Source organism: Hylobates moloch, unplaced genomic scaffold, assembly GCF_009828535.3.
Source record: "Hylobates moloch isolate HMO894 unplaced genomic scaffold, HMol_V3 SCAFFOLD_4, whole genome shotgun sequence".
Lineage (NCBI taxonomy): Eukaryota > Metazoa > Chordata > Mammalia > Primates > Hylobatidae > Hylobates > Hylobates moloch.
Genome location: NW_026652279.1, coordinates 113,538,014 through 113,557,739, shown reverse-complemented (window position 1 = coordinate 113,557,739; position 19,726 = coordinate 113,538,014). Strand labels below are relative to the sequence as shown.

Sequence of the window (19,726 nt, the reverse complement as noted above, 5' to 3'; positions counted from 1 at the left end):
TTTTGTTCTTGTGGATTTATTTCTGATTTTTAAAAACAACCCCTTTTCTGTGTTTTATTGGGACTTAGGGAGGGAGTAGAAGCCAGTGCATGCATTTGCTTTGTTATCTTTAACTGGACATCCCCTCCTCTTCTCTTTTGTTCTCATTTCTTCTGGGCTTTGCCCTTTAATTTGAAAATTATTCTTTGTTTTTTCCTTTTTCCTCCTCTCATAAAGCTTCTGAAATGGGCCAAGAACCTATTTTAAAAGCCAAAAACTGAATAAAGACCCTTTCTATGTGTATTTTTAATTTGTCCTAATAAAATGGATGGCTCTGGTTAAATAGATAGTCACACACACACACACAAAACAAAGAACTTTTATATATTTCAAAATATTATCCAACCACAACAGCACTGTCATGCTGTTTGAGTGTGAGATCCCCTCCTTCATGACCCCCCCAGCTCCACTTTGCTTGGGCCTGATGTAAATGACTTCACCTTGGCATCAGTGACTTTCACAGTGAAAGGGGTAACCAAGGAGCCACAAAAGCCACCATAAAGACTAAGAAGCAGCAGCTTTAAACAGCTGTCAAATCCAGAGAAGGTCAAAGCTAGACCTCTAGAATAGGATCAGTCATGGAAGAACTCTCCTGCTTCTCCGTCCCCTCTACTTCCACCTCGGAAGGATCCAAACCTACATGAGCATGACCAGGAGAGAAAAAGGAGAAGTATTCATCTCCTCTTCAACTGCAGGATTTCTGATTCCTGCAGAGCCTACTTGAGGGTCCGGAGCTTTATTACATGGGAATGGAACATCTTAATTACTGAATTGAGGCCAGGCACAGTGGCTTATACCTGTAATCCCAGCACTTTGGGAGGCTGAGGCGGGCAGATCACGAGGTCAGGAGTTCGAGACCAGCCTGGACAACATAGCGAAACCCCATCTCTACTAAAAATACAAAAATTAGCCAGGCATGGCGGCAGGTGCCTGTAATCCCAGCTACTCAGGAGGCTGAGGCAGGAGAATCCCTTGAACTCAGGAGGCAGAGGTTGCAGTGAGCTGAGATCGTGCCACTGCACTCCAGCCTGGGTGACAGGACAAGACTTCATCTCAAAAAAAAAAAAATTACTGAATTGGGACTGGGTTTTTTAACTTAAAGTGACTGGAAGAATCCATGGTGTCTACTCGAGTTTTAATTTAGGGACAAGGGTGGAGCTAGCCCCACTGATAACCTTTAAAGGGACAAGAGAATTCTTGACAGCATGACGTCTAATGCTGGCACATAAGAACTTAGGACATGGTCCACCCTCCTCGGGGCAATGAGGAATAGCTTTGTTGAGGTTAATAATGTGAGGATGGAGAGAGCAATAGATGAACTAGAGTCAGACTTTGGTCATGACACAGCTCCATTCCTTACCACAGCCAAAGTCTCTTCACTGAGCATTGTTCCTTCATCTACAAAATGAGGGGGTTCAACTAGACAGCCAGTGGGATGCCCTCTCTATCTAAACTCTTGCATGAGTCTAGGGATGGCAAGGTAAAGAGGGGTTGGGTGAGTAGCCCCTTTGCTGGAGATAAACCACAGATGTTTTAAACCAGAGAAGACACTGGAGAACCCACTGCATTTCAAAAATATTTCCTTTCCCTTCTGGCAGCTTTGGGTAATTTGGGTAAGCACTTCTGGGTGGAGGCACAGCTCAGGCTTTGCGAGGAAGATGAATTTAATGGTGAAACAACAGTTATGACAATAGATGCTGTTTCTGGCGCCTCTGAATCTTCTAGTATCTGCATTATGATTTTGGAATAAAAGATGATTCATTTCAAATCTGGAACTCAGCTAAATGAGCAGGACTCTGAAACAGCATAAATGACATTTCTCCCTGCCAGGAGCTCAAAGCAGGGAGGCTGAGCCACTCCATAGATATTTGCCTGTGCTTTGTCTTATGAAAGACCCAGGAACTCTCTCAGGAGTTCAGCCTTGCTGTCACAGGTGCTGGCTAAGGGAAGCCAGCTTTGGCTGCTGCTGAGGTTGTGGAGAAATCTATCTGCATTTGTGCTAACAGTATTAATAAAAGCCCAGAAGTTAGGAGATGTTTCTGTGAATGTTATCTGCACTCTATCTGTGAAACAATGCTGAAGGTCAAGTGATTCCCAGATATTAGTTGTACACAGCTTACTTATCCTTAGGTTTCCTTTTGGCTAAAACTCGGTTTCATTCATCTCTGTGCATCTTTGCATAGTGTTTAAAGCACACTCGAGTGACATGCACTGCTGTAGTGCTTTCTCAGAGAGGCAGCCACATGGGCCTCTTCCCTCCTAGTATTTGCCAAATTTTCCAAATAATGACATTGTGATTGTGTGACTCTCCCCCACTAGACGGGAAGCTTCCTGTAGGCAAGAATTAGCTAATTCCCAAACATAGCATAGTGTTGGCAAGGCACAGTGGTGGTGAATAAATACATAAGTGGATAATGAATTAACTGATTTATATAGCAAAGGGATGCTGGCTGCACACCTTCTTGTTGGATGGCAGGGAACAAGAAGAAAGGTTGAGTTCACCCAGGTGCTAACCAAGCTTTGAGAACTTCCTTTCCACAGCAGATAAAAGGAGTCTGCAATCATGGAGGTCTAGAGTACACTTTTCATCTCCCTTCACCCTGAATTTTGTCTTTGGCAGAATCTCTGGGGATTTTTGAATCTGCAGCTTTTCTCTGCACTGGGGTTCCTGCAGTGTGAATACCATCCAATGGCCCACACCATCCAGGTCTTGAGTGTGGGCCCCTGCCAGCCCTCTTGAAATCAAATTCTCTCCACCCTGCATCCTGTTCCCCATGGCTTGCTGAAGTCCTTGCCCTGGGACCCATGGAGAGCTGAGGATGGGTGTGTGACCAAGGAGAAAGCTGCTCCCACTGCTCTGACCCTGCTCCCTCTGAGAATAAGAGGACTTGCAGGGAGCCCAGACTTTCCCAGGGCCAATTTTTCCATTGGCCATGCAGTAACCCAGGCTTTCCCACAATCATCTGAAGCCTCAGAGGCCTGGCTGCTCCTGGGAGTCGGCCCATTCTCCTGGCACCAAGGGTATTTGTTCACCCTTGACTTTGTAAAGATCCCTGTCCTCTCCTCTCCCTATCTCTCCACCCCCAAGCCACTGTGAAATCCTAGTATACTTTAAGGCTCTCCCAGTATTGACACCACTATCAGCCAAGTCACTTTCCGTGACCCAGGGCTGTATTAGGAAAGGGCCGCAATACCAAGAGACAGACACTGTGGGTTTTGGTCCTGGCCCTCCCATTTGCTACTTGCTGGACCACATGCACTCAAATTGCTTCTTTAGGTCTCTGTTTCCTCATCTGTACAATGGGTTTATGCACCTTCCCTGCCAGCCCACAGAGCTGTGGTGAAGGTCACATGAGGAGGTGCATGAGAAAGTGCTTGTCTAGTAGTAGGGGACCCAGCACGGTGAGGTAAGTTGATGTGTTAATAACAATGAAGGCCAGGCCTAAGGAAAGGGGAAGCAGGACACATTTGCTGTGGCATTTCCTACTCCCTTACTCCCTCAATTCTGGTCATTCGCGTAGCATTCCCCATAAAGGCCATCTAATCTCCCCACCCCCAGAAGAAAAGTTGGGCACATAAGTTGCTTGACCACTTTCATGTACATTCGTTCAATATACTACTCCCTAGGGTATTTTAATTTTAAAATAGATGAAAGCAGGAAGCCCCCCAAAAAGAATGTATAATACAGAAACACAGGGACCATGAGACTTATGTGAGTGGGGATATGTGAGGGCAGGGGCAGGGAGCATGCCCATGCATTGCCCAGGCCACTCCATGGGTCAACTTAACTCTCTTGTCAGGGGCGTCAGTGCTCTTGGGGGCCGCACTCTTGAGTCTCGGCCCCCATGGCAAGACCCCATTCTCATGCTGCCTGAGTAGGGCAGCTGAGGCGTTTGGTGGAACTCAGAACTACCAGTGAGTGGGTCATGCAGGGATTCTGCCTGTGTCCTCCACATGCCCTACCAGGGGAGGAAGAGGCACAAACGAAGAGCTAACAGCATGGAGGCCTTTACTGGAATGCTGTCAGCCTTCTGCAGGCCTCCAAGACTGCCCCAAGTGAAGGAGAAGTGACCTCCCCACAGCGTGGCAGAGACAGTGGTATCTCAGCCCCTCTCCGTCCCTGTGTGTCTCTAGCTGGCATGGCCCGAGCCTCTCCTCCCCATTTTGACTCTTTAAAGAGAGCCAAAGCGTCTCCACTTCCAAACACTCGCACAGGCTGGGGTCACTGGGAGCTGCCTGGGACCGAGCTCTGTGGCCGAGAGGTGGGAACATGACCTTGGATCATCACAAAACCTGGAAAAAATGCAGCCAGCCTTCCTCAAAGAAGTTGGTTTTCCAAACCTTGCCTCAGGACTTTATTGGATCTTTCAAAGCAAGGCGACCAATGAGCATGTATTTTCTCCAGCACATGGGCTCACCCTGGACTTGAATCCCAACCCAGGGGAGTCTGGACCACAGGGCCCTGCACCTGCATGCTGGCTATGCCCTGCCTCGGGAGAAGGCCAGCAAGCTCTGCCCTCTGTTGGCGTTGTGGGGCCCATCTTCGAGCATCTGCTCTCCGGCAATGTGGCCATTGCTGCCCACCCAGAAGGCCATCTCTTCCTCCCAGAGGGCATTCTCTTCCTCCCAGAGGGACATTTTATCCTCCCACAGGGCTTTCTCCCCCTCAAGGAGGGCTCTTTCCTCTACCCACAGGGCCTTTTCTTCTTCCCACAGGGCCTTGTCCTCCTGAAGAAGGCTCCGGTCTCTTTCCCATAAGGCATCATCCTCTTTCCAGAACGCCTTATCCTCCTTCCAGAAAGTGCGGTACTTTTTCCAGAAAGTTTTCTCTTCCTCCCTGAAAGACTTTTCCATTTCCCAGAAGGATTTTTCCTCTTCCCAGAAGGTTTTCTCCTCTTCCCAGAAGGTTTTCTCCTCTTCCCAGAAAGGTCTCTCCTCTTCCCAGAAAGGTCTCTCCTCTTCCCAGAAACCCAGGATCTGGCCCCGGAAAGCATGAATCTTGCCTCGGAAAGTCCACATCTCTTCCCTGAAGTCCTCTATTTTTTCACGAAAAATTTTCATCTCTTCGCGAAAAGCCTTTTCCTCCTGCAGCTTGTGCATTAATTTCTTCTGGCGAGTACTGGGAGAGGATGCCGCCAGGGACCGGAAGCAGGCAAGCCGCATCCATCTGCTCACCTTGAAGGAAAACATCTTCCTTATCAGCCGGAATGGCGGGGTGGCCATGAGGGATGACAGGACCCTTGGCCAGGTCCAGGTCGACTGGTCAGACCCTGTGGGGGCAGCAGAAAAGATAGGTCTGTGAGTATCACATGCCAGGGGATGGCCGTTGGTTCTGTACTACTGAATTTGAGAAAATGTAATCACTGCTCTTTGTCCCCATGCTGGTGTTTGTGAGGGACAAGCTTTGGTAGAGAAACATGTGGGGTGGTCATGGCTTTAAGCTGGAGAGGCAGTCAGTACATTCAAGCTCAAGGCTGCTAAAAACATAGACACTCAGCCAAGAAGGACAGTGGCGCTCAACTAGGGTATCAGAACACACAGGTGTGACATGATGAGGCCAAGAAGAATTTACGTTTGTTAAATCAATCCGAATGAATTTAGGTTTTGGCGTACTCACTTGGGAATTGTTCCTGTCTGCCTATGGGCATACTCACGTGTGAATGTCCTCTGTTACGAGCCTGGGACACAGAAGATAGGCCCACTGACCACAGAGGGGAAGAGAAGAGTGTATTTTAGGAGAGGAGTTTATTTTGGGAAAAGTGGTTTAAAACAAAAAGGTGAGAGACGATGGTGAATGTTTCCAGGGACATGGACCAAGAAAGCCCTCACACAATATTGAGTAATATGGAACAATAAGAAAGACACCAGATGACCCAGCATCTCCAGTCCCAGGTATAAACCCTGAGGAAACTTAGGAACTGTGACTAGGATACATGTGCAAGTGTGTTCAAGGAGCTTTGTTCCCAAGAGCTCAACTCTGGAAACAATCCAATGACCATCCCAATAGATTGGAATAAAAAATGGCAGTATATCCACATGGCAGACAGCATGGCTGCCTACAACAGCATGGGTGAATCTTACAAACCCAATGCTGAAAGAGAGAAGCAGGATCAGGGAATTTCATAGAATGAAGTTCCAAACAAGCAAGACTAAATGCCATGGTCTAGGGGAACATACTTCAACACAGAAAGAGAAAAGCAAGGAAGTGAGTCCCAAAGTCAGAGTAATAATTGCTGGTGTGGGAGGATTTGGGGTGTGGGATGAGGAGGTGAGACTAAGGGGTGTGATTAGGTGAGTACTTGAGAGAGGCTTCTGCAGTGCTAGCAGGATTCTGTTTCTTTGCTTGGTGGCGGTTTCATGTGTGTTGTTATAAAAATGTGTTAAGTGGTACATGGATATTTTATGTACCCCAGTCAATACAGTATATTTCACAATAAAATAAAAGCTGGGGAGAAGAAAGAAGGAAAAGAAAAAAAGAAAAGAAAAAGAAAGAGGGAGGGAAGGAAGGAAGAGAGGGAGGGAAAGAAGGGAGGGAGGGAAGGAAGGAAGAGAGGGAGGGAAGGAAGGGAGGGAGGGAAGGAGAAAGATCTTCAAACATTGCCATATATCTGAGGAATCAGATAGCAGAATTATCCATAACAATCCCTGTAACTACAAACATGAATCAAGGGATGAGAAAAAGTGCTGGACATAGGAAGGTGGTTAGAGTGCAGTAAAGAGCTCAGTGTTGTCAGATAAGGGGTGCATGCACATGCTGAGAGCATTGTTTTCCATTTTGTGCTTTCTGGAGGAAGCTGCCAGGGTCTGGTCCTCACTCAGTGGACCTCACCAACCCATCATCCATGAGACCTTTTGGGGAAATTTTCAGGGCTTTCTCTATGTTTTTCCATTTCTGGTTTAGGAACAGGGACTGGAGGAGGAGAAAAGACACATAGCTGGGGTGTGTGTGTGTGTGTGTGTGTGTCTGTGTGTCTGTGTGTGTGCGCGTGCATATGAAGAGACAGTGGCTAGGCTGTGGACAGCTGGTGGCATCACCATCCATCCAGTCATACAAACCAGAACCAGGGGCACATCCTTGACCTTTCCCTCTCCCTCACCAGACTTCTGTCCTCAACCATCAAGCCCTCCTAGCCGAGATCCTTAACCTTTCTTGAAACCATGCCCCTGTTCCATCTCCCCCACCACAGCCAGGTCAGGCCAGGATGCCTGTAACAGCCTCGCTGATCTCTGTATTGATCTTACCCTCTCATCTGTCCCTGAACTGTAGCCCTACAGGTGTTTTCTAAAACACTCTCTCATCCTATCACATCAGTTCACACACCTTCAAAGACCCTGCAGCCCAAAGATCAAAGCTGAACGCCCTAGGAAGGCCCTGTGCAGCCCAACTCCAGCTTGCTTCTCCCTCTCCTTCCTACCCAGCCTGCACCCAACTCCAAATCTAAGGCCCAGTATTAATGAGCTCTATTCAGCTCTTGGCAGTCTGCCTGCAGTTTCCTGCCTGTGTGGTGAAGCACGTGCCGCATCCTCTGCTGAGAGCCCCTTTTGTTCCTGTGGTAGGCTTGAATTCCTGTTCATCCCTTCCCCTCTGAAAGCTACTCAGACCCTCCAGACAAAGTTCCTTGCCACCTCTGCGATGCTGTCTGTCTGTTACTCCACTGTTACTTGTCACACTTGATTGAAATTAGGTGTGGACATGTCTTCCTGACATCTCTGTAACCCAGCAGCTATTATAATATGACGCCGCCTATATAGGAGGGAATTGGTGAAAATGTTGGTTGAATTGAACTGAATTTAACTGCATTTTGGAAATTTGATTTTCTGTGTTGTATGGTTCTTTGCCTGGAATCCCTCCAATATGTGAGGTCCTCCCTCACTTCCATGTCATGCTGGCCCCCTCTGCCTGGATAGCCTTGCCCAACCTCACTTCAATTCACCTAGCGAATCCTTCAACACTCAGATACCTCCTCCAGGCCATCTCTCCTAAGCTCAGACTGAGCATGTGCCCTTCCTGTCCCGCTAGAAACACCTCATCTTCCATCTCTATGTCTGGCATCCAGCGAAATGTTCTGCCACAGGATAGGTGTTCAGGAAATAGTAGCTGGATGAATGGACGTCTACTGGGTTAGGATGTTGGAAAAAAATTCACCTCCAAGTTTTTCTCAAGTGAACACTAAACTGTCTTTAAGAAAGAAAGAAAATAAGAACTATATCAAATAGGTAGATGTGTATTAAAATATAAAGTACAAAACTGTAGATGTGTATCTGTATAGCTGTAAAAACATGCACTAAAGATACATGCCTAGTTTTCAGTTATACTGTAAGACTAGGAGCTTCTTTTTAAGGAAAATATTATATATTACCTTATGCATAGAACAAATACTATACAGTCTAAAGCCAACAGTTACTTACTGCTTAGCTGCTTCCTAACAGGGTAAGTCCCGTAGCCCTCAGAGAGGGCAGGCGACCATTGTCATGTCAGATCCCCAGTGATGCGTGCTTGCAGGCTTGCCCCAACAATGCTGGCGGTGACCTGTCCGTGCCTTTTCAGTCCTGACTCACAGGATGGAGATGGCCAAGAAGGGGACCCCTATAAAAGACTTTAAGGACAGGAGGGGCACTTGAAAGGTTTGAAAGAGTTCCTCTTCAATCTTTGACTTCACTGATAGGGCAGTGCTGTTGATGACTCACAAGTGATTGTTACCTTAGATTCTGTCAGCATTGGTTCTGGGGACATGGTTCTAGGAAGTCATGTTCTGGTGGGGGCTTTGTGTGGGATGAATCACTTCTCTTGTTGCTTTCCAGATTCTTCATCTTTGGCTTTTGATAGTTTGACTATGATGTGTCTTGGTCTTGAGGTTTATTCTACTTGGAGATTGTTGAGCTTCTTGGATATGCAGATTTGATGCCATTTTTCATCAAATTTCAGAAGTTTTTGGCCATTATTTCTTCAAATATTCTTTCTTCCATTTTCTCTCTCTCCTCTCCTTCTAGGGCTTATGTTATGTGAATACTAGTAGCGTGAGTGTGTCCCCCGGGTCTCTAAAGTTACATTCATTTTTCTTCATTCTTTTTTCTTTCTGTTGCTTAGATTAGATAATCTCAATTAACCTGTTTACAAGTTCATGGATTTTTTTCTTCTGTCAGTTCAAATATGCTGTTGAACCCCTCTTTAATTTTTCATTTTCAACTCCAGCATTTTTGTCACGTAGTAAAATTTTTAAGTAGTCAAGTAAATTAACATATCCATAATCTCATGTAGTTACCCTTTTTTGTGCACTGTAGCAAGAGCACCCACAATCTACTCTCTTAGCAAAAATCTTTAATACAGTGTTATTACCTACAGTCCTCATGTTGTACCTTAGATCTCTAAATTATTTATCCTATATCTGCATATATCTGCAACTTTATACTCTTTGATCTCTAAATTATTTATCCTATATCTGCACATATTTGCAACTTTATACTCTTTGATCTCCCTCTTCCCATCCACTCCCCACACCTAGCAGCCACCATTTTATTCTTTGTCTGTGTATTTGACTTTTTTCTTACTTCTTCTTCTTCTTTTTAATTTTTTTAAGATTCTATGTATAAGTGAAATTGTGCAGCATTTTTCTTTCTGTGTCTGGCTTATTTCACTTAGCATAATGTTCTCCAGGTTCATCTATCTTGTGACAAACAGCAGGATTCTCTTTTTATGACTGAATAATATTCCACTTTATATGCATGCTACAATTTCTTTATCCATTCATCTGTCAGTGGACCCCTAGTCCATCCAGAATTTCTCCAGAAATTTCACTGTGTCTCCAGAATTTGTTTGGTTATATATAGAAAAGGATATATGTACTTTTCTATATACATATGTATATATACACACACACACACTTTTCTATATATATATTTTTTCTACATATCTATATAAAAGTATATGTATACAAAGTGTATGTGTATATATATATATACACACACACACACATATATATATATATATGCACACATCCTTTTCTGTCTCTTTTTGGTAAGGCATAGTTTTTAGTTCTTTCCTTTAATGCTTTTTTTTTTTTTTTTTGAGACATGTGTCTGTCACTCAGGCTGGAGTGCAATGGCATGGCATGATCTTGGCTAACTGCAGCTTCAACTTCCTGGACTCAAGTGATCTTCCCACCTCAGCCTCCCAAGTAGCTGGGACTACAGGCATGCGCCACCAGACCTAGCTAATTTTTTGTATTTTTTGTAGAGATGGGGTTTCTTCATGTTGCCCAGGCTGGTCTCAAACTTCTGGGCTCAAGTGATCTACCCACTTCAGCCTCCCAAACTGTTGGGATTATAGGTGTGAGCCATCACACCTGGCCTTGTTTTCCTTTAATTCTTTAGGAATGGTTTCTTTTAGTTCTTTAACTACATTTGTAATAGCTGACTAAAAATCTTGGTTTAATTGCCCAATGTCTGCAATTCCTCAAAGACAGTTTATAACCAAAAAGACAATTACTCAGAGAATAACAGTTTCAGGCCAGGCATGGTGGCTCATGCCTGTAATCCTAGCACTTTGGGAGGCCGAGGAGGGAGGATGGTTTGAGCGTAGGAGTTTGAGACCAGCCAGAGCAACATAACAAGACCCTGTCTCTACAAAACTAAAATAAATTAGTCAGTTGTGGTGGTGCATGCCTGTAGTCCCAGCTGCTTGGAAGGCTGAGGAAGGAAGGATCATTTGAGTGCAGGAGGTTGAGCTGCAGTGAGCTATGATCATGCCACTGCACTCCAGCCTGGGTGACAGAGTGAGACCCTGTCTCAAAAAAAAAAAAAAACTAGAATAACAGTTTCTACTGGCTGCTTTTCCCCCTTATATGTAACTCTGTTTGCAATAAAGGGTTTCCTGTTTCTCTATGCCTCAAAAATTTTTGAAGTTGGACACTTAATATAGTAACTAAAAATGAGATTTCCACTCCCAAGTTTTGTTGTTGGCGTTTATTGTTGTTGCTGTTGCTATTTGTTCATTTAGTGACTTTCTTGGACAAATTCTATGAAGTCTATATTTTTTGTCATGTGTGGGCACTAAAGTCTGCTTATTAGCTTAACGATCAGCTAATGACTGGACAGAGATCTCCGATCTCCATGAACTGATGTCTCCTTTCCTTTGCTGAGGTTGTGTGTGTGTGTGTGTGTGTGTGTTTGGTTGGGGGTCGGGGTTGCAGGTTGGGCATACCTTTAGTGATCATGCAGGCAGTTTACGATTCTGCCTAGCCTTCACTTCCTTCTTGTGAGAGCCTCATAGTCAGCCTGAGGTGAGAGATTATGGCCTTCTCAGGTCTTTCTCAGCCATGTGCACAGTCACATGCATGTGACCCAAATTCTCAGGAATATATCAAAACTTTTCAAAGTCTCCATCTTATTCTCCGGTTTTTCTTTTTCAGTTATTGGTCAAGCCTCTGGTTAAACCCAACTAGTAATGCCAAATCAGGCAGCTATGATATTAAACGATTACCACTTTTATTTTTTTACAAATGCCCTGAGGATAGGGTTATTTGCACAGAGTAAGCTCTGAGTCAAGTCAAATAAAGACAAGTTCTGTGAAGGAAGCTTTTCAGTGAACTGCCAAACAGGTCAAATAGTAAAAATTCTTTGAGGATGGAAAGAATCCATCCTAACCCTTACTCAGTTATTCTGGAAGTCTCAATCATTGGTTTTTAATCATTCTTCTTTTCTAATATGTGTGCTTAAGACTATCAGTTTCCGAAACAGCCAAGTAAAAAGGACTCCCGGGAGAACCTCCGACCTGCCACTGGGTGGACGGGGCGGGACCTCTGGAAGTTCGCACTGTTTGCAGGGGGGAAGGAACTTGGCCTCTCATGTTTCTGGGTGGCAACCTAGGATTCAGTCTGTGAGATGGGGGCCTGTTAACAGGAACCCCTTTCGCTTTGCTGAGTTTTTTTCCCGTTACACCCAATAAATTTCGTTTTTCTTACCCTTCTGTGTGTCCACAAGCCTAATCTTTCCTGGTTATGTGACAAGAACCCAAAGAACCCGGTTTTTAGCCGAACTGAGGAGAAAGTCCTACAACATTTTCATCTAAGTACACTTACCTGCGTCTCACGTTTTGATATGTCACCTTTTAATTACCATTCAGTTAAAATATTTTCTGATATCCATTGGAATTTCTTCTTGATCTATTGGCTATTTACAAGTACATTGCTTAATTTCCAAATATATGGGGATTTTCCAGTTACCTTTTTGTCACTGATTTCCAGCTCAATTTCATTATGGTTTGCACAAAGTGTATGGTTTGTATACTCTGATTTCAATCATTTCAATTTGCTTAGACTTGCTTTATGGCCCTGTATACATTCAGTTGTGGCAAATGTTCCATGTCCACTTGAAAATAATTGGTATTCTTCAGTTGCTTGATGCAGTGTTCTCTCTCTCTCTATGTCTGAATTAGGTTGAGTCTTTACCTATGTTGTTCAAATCTTCTATATCCTTATAGATTTTTCTGGCTGCTTGTTCTATCAGTTACTGAGAGAGATGTACTTGCAGATCTATTTTTTTCAGTTAGGTCAGTTTTTGTTTTATATACGTGGAGGCTATTTTATTAGATACATGCATATTTACAATTGTTATATTTTCTTGGCATATTGACACTTTGATTTTTATAAAATGCCACCATTTTATCTTTAGTAATACTTCTTTCCTTAAGTTCTACTTTGATCTTAGTATAGGCACATCAGCTTTTATTAGTGTTTGCATGGTGTATCTTTTCCATCCTTTTATTTCAACCTTTCTGTGCCCTTATATTTAAAGTGTATTTCCTGTGATGAACATATAGTTGAGTTTTGTTTTTTCTACTCTAATACAATTTGTCATTTATTTGGTTTTTAAAAATATTTACACTTAATATAATTACTGATTTATATTAGATTTGAATCTATTTTCTTACCATTTTTTTTCTAGTCCTACCTGTTAAATGTTACTTTTCCTTTTTTCTTTTGGATTAATTAAATAATTTTATTATTCCATTTTCCTTTATTATGTCATTAGTTATATATTCTTCTAGCAATTATTCTGGAGATTACAATAGGCATCCTTGAGTTGTTAAAGTCTAATGGATTTTTATCTTTACTGCTTCTCTGATAATGCTAGAATCTTAGATGATTTTAACTCCACTTATACACCTTCTACCTTTTTCATTTTGTTGTCATAAATTTTAATTCCGCGTATATTCAAGACTCCACAAGATTTTGCTAGTCAACATACATTTGTAATTACCCATATTTTTACCTTTCTTCATGCTTTTCATTTCTGCCTGCATCTCTGTGCTTCTGTTTGGGATAATTTTTCAGGTACTCAAAAAATCATATTCTTTAGTATGGGTCTTGTGATGAAATCTCTCAGTGTTTATTTGTTAAAAATACTTTCACCTTTTTTTTTTTACGCCAGCTAACAGGTGTTATCAGTAGAATGGTTTGCTTAGTGTGTTTCCACTGCTGTGTAAACAAATGCCACTTTCATTTTCCTGTTCTTTACATTATAGAGAATTTCATAGTAATGTGATTTCAAAACATAGAAAAGAAATGGATTTTAATCTCTGTAAACAATTGATAACAATCAACATTTGTCTCTGATGAATTTGTATTATCATAATATTGGCTCTAAGTTTTTAATAGAAAGGAAGAAAAGATAATTAGGTACTACACCACACTGAAATCCAAATAGAAGTGCCTTTGTTTTCTTATTCAGACGTATTATCCTTTATAATCCCATTTGCCTTCCTTTTTGAAGCATATTTCTACTGGTTAGAGAATTATAGGTTAGTTGTTATTTTCTTTCAGTTAGTCTGGTTTCTGTTGTTTCTGTTGAGAAATCAGCATCAATCTAATTGTTGCTTTTTGAAGGAAGTATGCTTTTTAAAATTCTAGCCGATGTTAAGACTTTGCCTTTAGTATGGGTCTTGTGATGAAATCTCTCAGTGTTTATTTGTTGAAAATACTTTTACCTTTTTTTAATGCCAGCTAACAGGTGTTACCAGTAGAATGGTTTGCTTAGTGTGTTTCCACTGCTGTGTAAACAAATGCCACTTTCATTTTCCTGTTCTTTACATTATAGAGAATTTCATAGTAATGTGATTTCAAAACGTAGATAAGAAATGAATTCATTTACTAACCTTCATCACTTTTAGGACATTCTTGGACATATTTCTTTAAATATATCATCTTATTTTCTTCTCTTTTTCACTTTTCACTGTCTTCGGCAGCTTTATTTTGATGTGACCAGATGTGCTTTACTTTGTATTTTCACGCTTGGGATTTGAAGTATTTCTTGTATGATTGAAACTACCTTTGCAAAATTATGATGGTAAGAGAAATCTGACATAGTTGACTCCATCTTGCTTCTGATCTCCAGGATGTTCTTGGTCATTCCTGGGTGTAAGCCCAGGTAACTTTGGGAGGAATTTATAGTTTAACTTTGAAGCAAGGATGATAATAATCCCTCCCTAAAGCAAATCCCTTCCCTGTTGGGGAGCTGAAACCACCGTTTGTAAGACTAATGAAAGGCCACAAAATTAGGATTATGGGAGGGGCCTGAGTTCTGATAAAATGTTGGTATGGTTTCTATAATCCCTTACTGCTCAGGAGTCATGTGGCCTGAGGCCACAGGATTTATGACTTTCCAATTGCTCTGGTGGATAACATCACTACTGTAGAACCTAGATTGGTCTCTTAAGATTTTTTTTCAGACTTTCTGGCAATCGACTGATCCTGCCTGAATCCATGATTTATGACTCAACCAGTCCTGTGACCCCACCCAAAGGTGGACTCAGTGCATGTGAATCGTTTTCAACACTCCTATGATTTCATCCCCGGCCAATCAGAAGTCCCCTGCCCACCAAATCATCTATAAAAACTCTAACCTCTGAGCCTCAAGAAGAGTGATTTGAGTAATAACTCCATCTCACATATAGCTGGCCTCTTGTCAATTAAACTCTTTATTTACTGCAGTGCTGTGGTCTCAGTGAATTGATTTTTCTGTGCAGGGGCAGGAAGAACCCATCAGGTGATTAACATCTCTGTATCTTACTAACCTTCATCACTTTTAGGACATTCTTGGACATATTTCTTTAAATATGTCATCTTATTTTCTTCTCTTTTTCACTTAACAGAATTCCAATAACATATATGTTAAACATTTTCACTGGGTTCCTTATATTAACATTTTTATGCTCTTTTCTAATTCTCCATTCTTTTGTCTCTCTGCTTTAGTCTATATATTTTCTACTGTCCTATAGTCCATTTCACTATTCTTTCTTCAGCGGTGTCTAATCTACTGTTTTTATTCAATTTTTATTTTATTTATTAAATTTCATTCCAATCTAGGATATTCATTTGGTTCTCAGTTTTTCTGGTACCAAATTTATCCATCTTGATTTTTAATTCCATTTATTAATTGTAGTTATTTTAAAGTCTGTGTCTTATTCAAGATCTAGTTCGTCTGTGGATATGTTTCTCTTGTCTTTTTTTCCCTCTTGGTTTTCTGTCAAAACTTATTTTCTTATACGGCTTGTTATTTTGATAGAGTGCCAATATTCTGAGGCTCTTCAGCATGTTAACTTCTTCCAGAGGTATTTATTTTTGCTTCTGGTAGGCAGAGAGGCTAGAAGTCAATTACTTTAATCCAGTCAGGAATTGAGATAATTCTAAACTGGGCTTCACTTCTTGTGAGATATGCTTCTTTAGTTGACCCTGTCTTCAAACAAAAGCTTGTGATGTTTTTCAGAACCTCTCCTCCCTGATAGATGCAATTTTATCCCTTAGACCTCTTTACATTGCTGAAATCTCTGTTCAAACTTCTCAGCCTTTCATTCACTGCTTTCAATTTGAAATTAACAAATAATTTGAGGGAAAAGAATCTTCACCTCCACTGTCTTTATTGCTTGTTCAGGTCTTGGTCTCAAAATTTTTCTCCCTGCCTAGGTATCTCTGAGATGTCCAGTTCCTCACGTTGTTCCAAATACGATATTTTGCCCAAAACAACCTAGTCAGCCTTTACCTAGTGCAATACTCATATGGGGATTATAACCAAAAGAGTGACATAATAGAACTTTAGAATGTTGACCTGACCAAAAGGCCCAAAGTAGCAGTAAATAAATCAATAATAATAATTAAAACAACTAACATTTGTTGATCATTTGCTATGCACTCAGTCACTGTCCTAAGTACTTTTGCATATATAGCCCATTTAATCTTAAGAATAAATTAATAAATTAGGTATTAATACCATTTCCATTTTACATATGAAGAAGGAAGTGCATAGAGAATTTCAGAAACTTGCCTAAAGCTACACAGAAGTAGAGCCTAAATTTGAACCAAGGCAGTTTTGCTCAGAGACCGTACCTCTCTAAAGTAGAAGGTTACTATAATAACATAGGCATCAAATAGCCTGAGTCACAATGAGCATTATAGCTGGGGAGTCAGAGAAGAACAGATTGCTACAATAAATATTTTGAAGAAAGATTCAAAAGGTGATCAAATGGTTGCATGGCATGAAGATGAAGGAAGTGAAGGAAAGGTTTCAAGTACCCAGCCTCAATACCTGGAAAGTGATCATGCACTGATAGAAATGTGAAATTGAGCTGGAGTTGATTTAGATGGGTTGGGTAAGTATTCTTACATGAAACTTTGGGATCCTCAGTGATTCACGGTTCATAAAATGTTTGCTATTTTGGGTAAGCCTTATAGCCTCTGGAGGAAATAGCAAGAAGATTATTATTGCTGAGTGTGAATGGAATACAGAAAATAAATCAGTTAACATCAGCGAGCTCACTGCCACACACTTTGTACAAAATCAATATTTTCTGTTCACTCAAGATAGACAGTTTAACTTAAATATTTTAAAATCAGTGCCTCATGAGTGACACAAATTTAACTTAATCTTTTCAATGCTATTATTTTAAAAATAGTTTACCATTCTTGCCAATTTTCAAGGTAATGCATGTTCATTGTAAAAAGAAATCAGAAAATAGAGCAAAGATGAAGAAGAAAATGAAAATCAACCATATCCCAATACTCAAAGGTAACCAGTATGAACATTTTGGGGTATATTATTCTAATATATTTCCTATCCTTATGACTACATATATTCTATGCACTTGGTTTTATTCTGTGTATGCTGTTTTGTGGCTTGCTTTTTCATATATCATTTACACTTCCCAATTTCTTTAAACATTTTTGAGAACACAATTTTTAATTACTGCCAGAGTGTACATTCCCCTATGTTGGAAAATTAATTTATTCCATTAGGGATATATTATGGTTGGCCCTTGAACAACACAGGTGTGAACAGTGAGGGTCCACTTATACATGAATTTTCTTTGGCCTCTGTCACCCCTGAGACAAGAAGACCAACACCTCCTCTTCCTCTTCCTTCTCAACCTACTCAATGTGAAGACGATGAGGATGAAGACCTTTATGATGATCCATTTACACTTAATGAATAGTAAATATATTTTCTTTCTTCTTTCTTTTTCTTTTGAGAGATGGAGTCTTGCTGTATTGCCCAGGCTGTAGTGCAATGGCATGATCTCAGCTCACTGCAACCTCCGCCTCCCAGGTTCAAGGGATTCTCCTGCCTCAGCTTCTCAAGTAGCTGGGACTACAAGTATGCACCACCAAGCCCAGCTAACTTTTGTGTTTTTTAGTAGAGATGGGGTTTCACTATATGTTAGCTAGACTGGTCTCAAACTCCTGACCTCAGGTGATCTGCCTGCCTCAGTCTCCCAAAGTGCTGGGATTACAGGTGTGAGCCACCACGCCTGGCCTGGGATTTTCTTAACATTTTCTTTTCTCCAGCTTACTTAATTGTAAGAACACAGTATATAATACATATAACATACAAAACATATGCTAATTGACTATGCTATTGTTTCTAGTCAACATTAGGCTATTAGTAGCTAAGTTTTTGGGGAGTTGAAAGTTACACATGGACTTCTGACTATGCAGAGGTTCAGTGCTCCTAAGCACTCATTGTTCAAGGGTCAACTGTATTTTTTTTTTTTTTTTTTGACGGAGTTTCGCTTTTTTTTACCCAGGCTGGAGTGGTGCAATGGCGCGATCTCGGCTCACTGCAAACCCCACCTCCTGGGTTCAAGAGATTCTCCTGCCTCAGCCTCCCAAGTAGCTGGGATTACAGGAGCCCACCACCACGCCCGGCTAATTTTTTGTATTTTTAGTAGAAACAGGGTTTCACCATATTGGCCAGGATGGTCTCGATCTCTTGACCTCATAATCTGCCCACCTCAGCCTCCCAAAGTCCTGGGATTACAGGCTTGAGCCACTGCGCCCGGCTCCGGGTCAACTGTATTTTCCTGGAAAAGTAGATCAAACTGGAAAATTGCCCAAAGATGAAGACAATGACATAATCATCACTGCTCATGGCCTCAGTCTCTGTATTGAAAGAAGAGAACTGTTTCTAGCCACACCAGCCATAAAGGAATCATGCCCTGGAAGCAGGCTTTGTGAAAGAAGAGACTTTGTCGTGTTCACTGCTATATCCACAGTGCCCATTTTATAAAGAGCTTCTGAAATTGAGCAGAAAAAGACCACCAACCCAATAGATAAATGGCCAAAGGATATGAACAAATTGGTTGCAGACAAATGCAAATGGCTCTTAAATGTATGAAAATTTTTTTTAACCATACTTATAATTAGAGAAATGCAATTGATTAAGAAAACCATTGCATTTCTCATCGATCAAACTGGGAAAAATCCAAAAGTTTGACAATACACTCTGTTAGCAGAGTTGGAAGGAAATAGGCCCTGCTATACAGTGCTGGTAGGAATACAAACTGTTATAACCCCCATGTATGGGGATTTGTCAGAAACTAAGAAAATTACATGTGAATTTGCCTTTTCACCCAGCAATTCCATGTCTAGAAATTTATCCAGCAGGTACACGTACACAATTACAGAAAGATACTTGTATAGGTTATTCATCGGAGTATCGTTTGTAATTCCAAAAGATTGGAAGTAACTCAATTTTGTAGCAGTAGGGAACCACTTACATAAACTGGCACATCCACAGAGGAAAGTACTATGCAGCTGTAAAAAAATATATATATATAACAGGCTGGGCACAGTGGCTCACGCCTGTAATCCCAGCACTTTGGGATGCCGAGGAGGCAGATCACAAGGTCAGGAGTTTGAGACCAGCCTGGCCAACATAGTGAAACCCTGTCTTTACTAAAAATACAAAAATTAGTTGGGCATGTTGGTGTGCACCTGTAGTCCCAGTTACTCAGGAGGCTGAGGCAGGAGAATCGCTTGAACCCAGGAGATGGAGGTTGTGGTGAGCCGAGGTCATGCCACTGCACTCCAGCCTGGGTAACAGAACAAGACTCTGTCTCAAAAAAAAAAAAAAAAAAAAAAAAAAGTAAAACAAAGGTCTTTTCATGCTGATTTGGAGAGATTCCCAGGTTACATTATTAAGTGAAAGAAAAAAAAAATGACTACAAATCTTCTCCTTCTTCTTCTTCTTCTTCTTCCTCTTCTTCTTCTTCTTCTTCTTCCTCCTTCCTTCCTTCCTTCCTTCCTTCCTTCTTCCCTCTTCCTCTTCATCTTCCTCTTCCTCCTCCTCCTCCTCCTCCTTCTTCTTCTTCTTTCTTCCTCTTCTTCCTCTTCTTTTTTTTTGGTTGTGGGGGAGGCAA

At 41.6% G+C, this 19,726-nt stretch overlaps 3 protein-coding genes across 3 annotated transcripts in view; 2 read left to right on the top strand and 1 right to left on the bottom strand.

The window, feature by feature from the left end:
- The window catches only part of ATP7B (ATPase copper transporting beta), a 164,980-nt gene extending 147,921 nt beyond the window's left edge, over positions 1-17,059 (top strand). Inside the window, exon 21 of the mRNA XM_058437915.1 lies at positions 17,010-17,059. Coding sequence (XP_058293898.1) covers positions 17,010-17,029 — 20 coding nt within the window. The 3' untranslated portion in view covers positions 17,030-17,059. The remainder of the gene's footprint in view (positions 1-17,009) is intronic.
- TMEM272 (transmembrane protein 272) overlaps positions 1-19,726 on the top strand; it is a 123,272-nt gene that overhangs the window by 61,753 nt on the left and 41,793 nt on the right. The gene's annotated exons all lie outside the window — the stretch shown is intronic.
- On the bottom strand, positions 4,367-8,700 carry CCDC70 (coiled-coil domain containing 70). The gene is made up of 2 exons (XM_032150941.2): positions 8,449-8,700; positions 4,367-5,309 (listed from the first exon to the last, which is right to left on the bottom strand). The coding sequence occupies exon 2, from the start codon at positions 5,260-5,262 to the stop codon at positions 4,519-4,521; it is 744 nt and encodes a 247-aa protein (XP_032006832.1). The 5' UTR covers positions 5,263-5,309; positions 8,449-8,700; the 3' UTR covers positions 4,367-4,518.

Excerpts from the sequence above, each read along its gene's own strand:
- CCDC70 (XM_032150941.2), bottom strand. The coding sequence starts at position 5,262 with ATGGCCACCCCGCCATTCCGGCTGATAAGGAAGATGTTTTCCTTCAAG.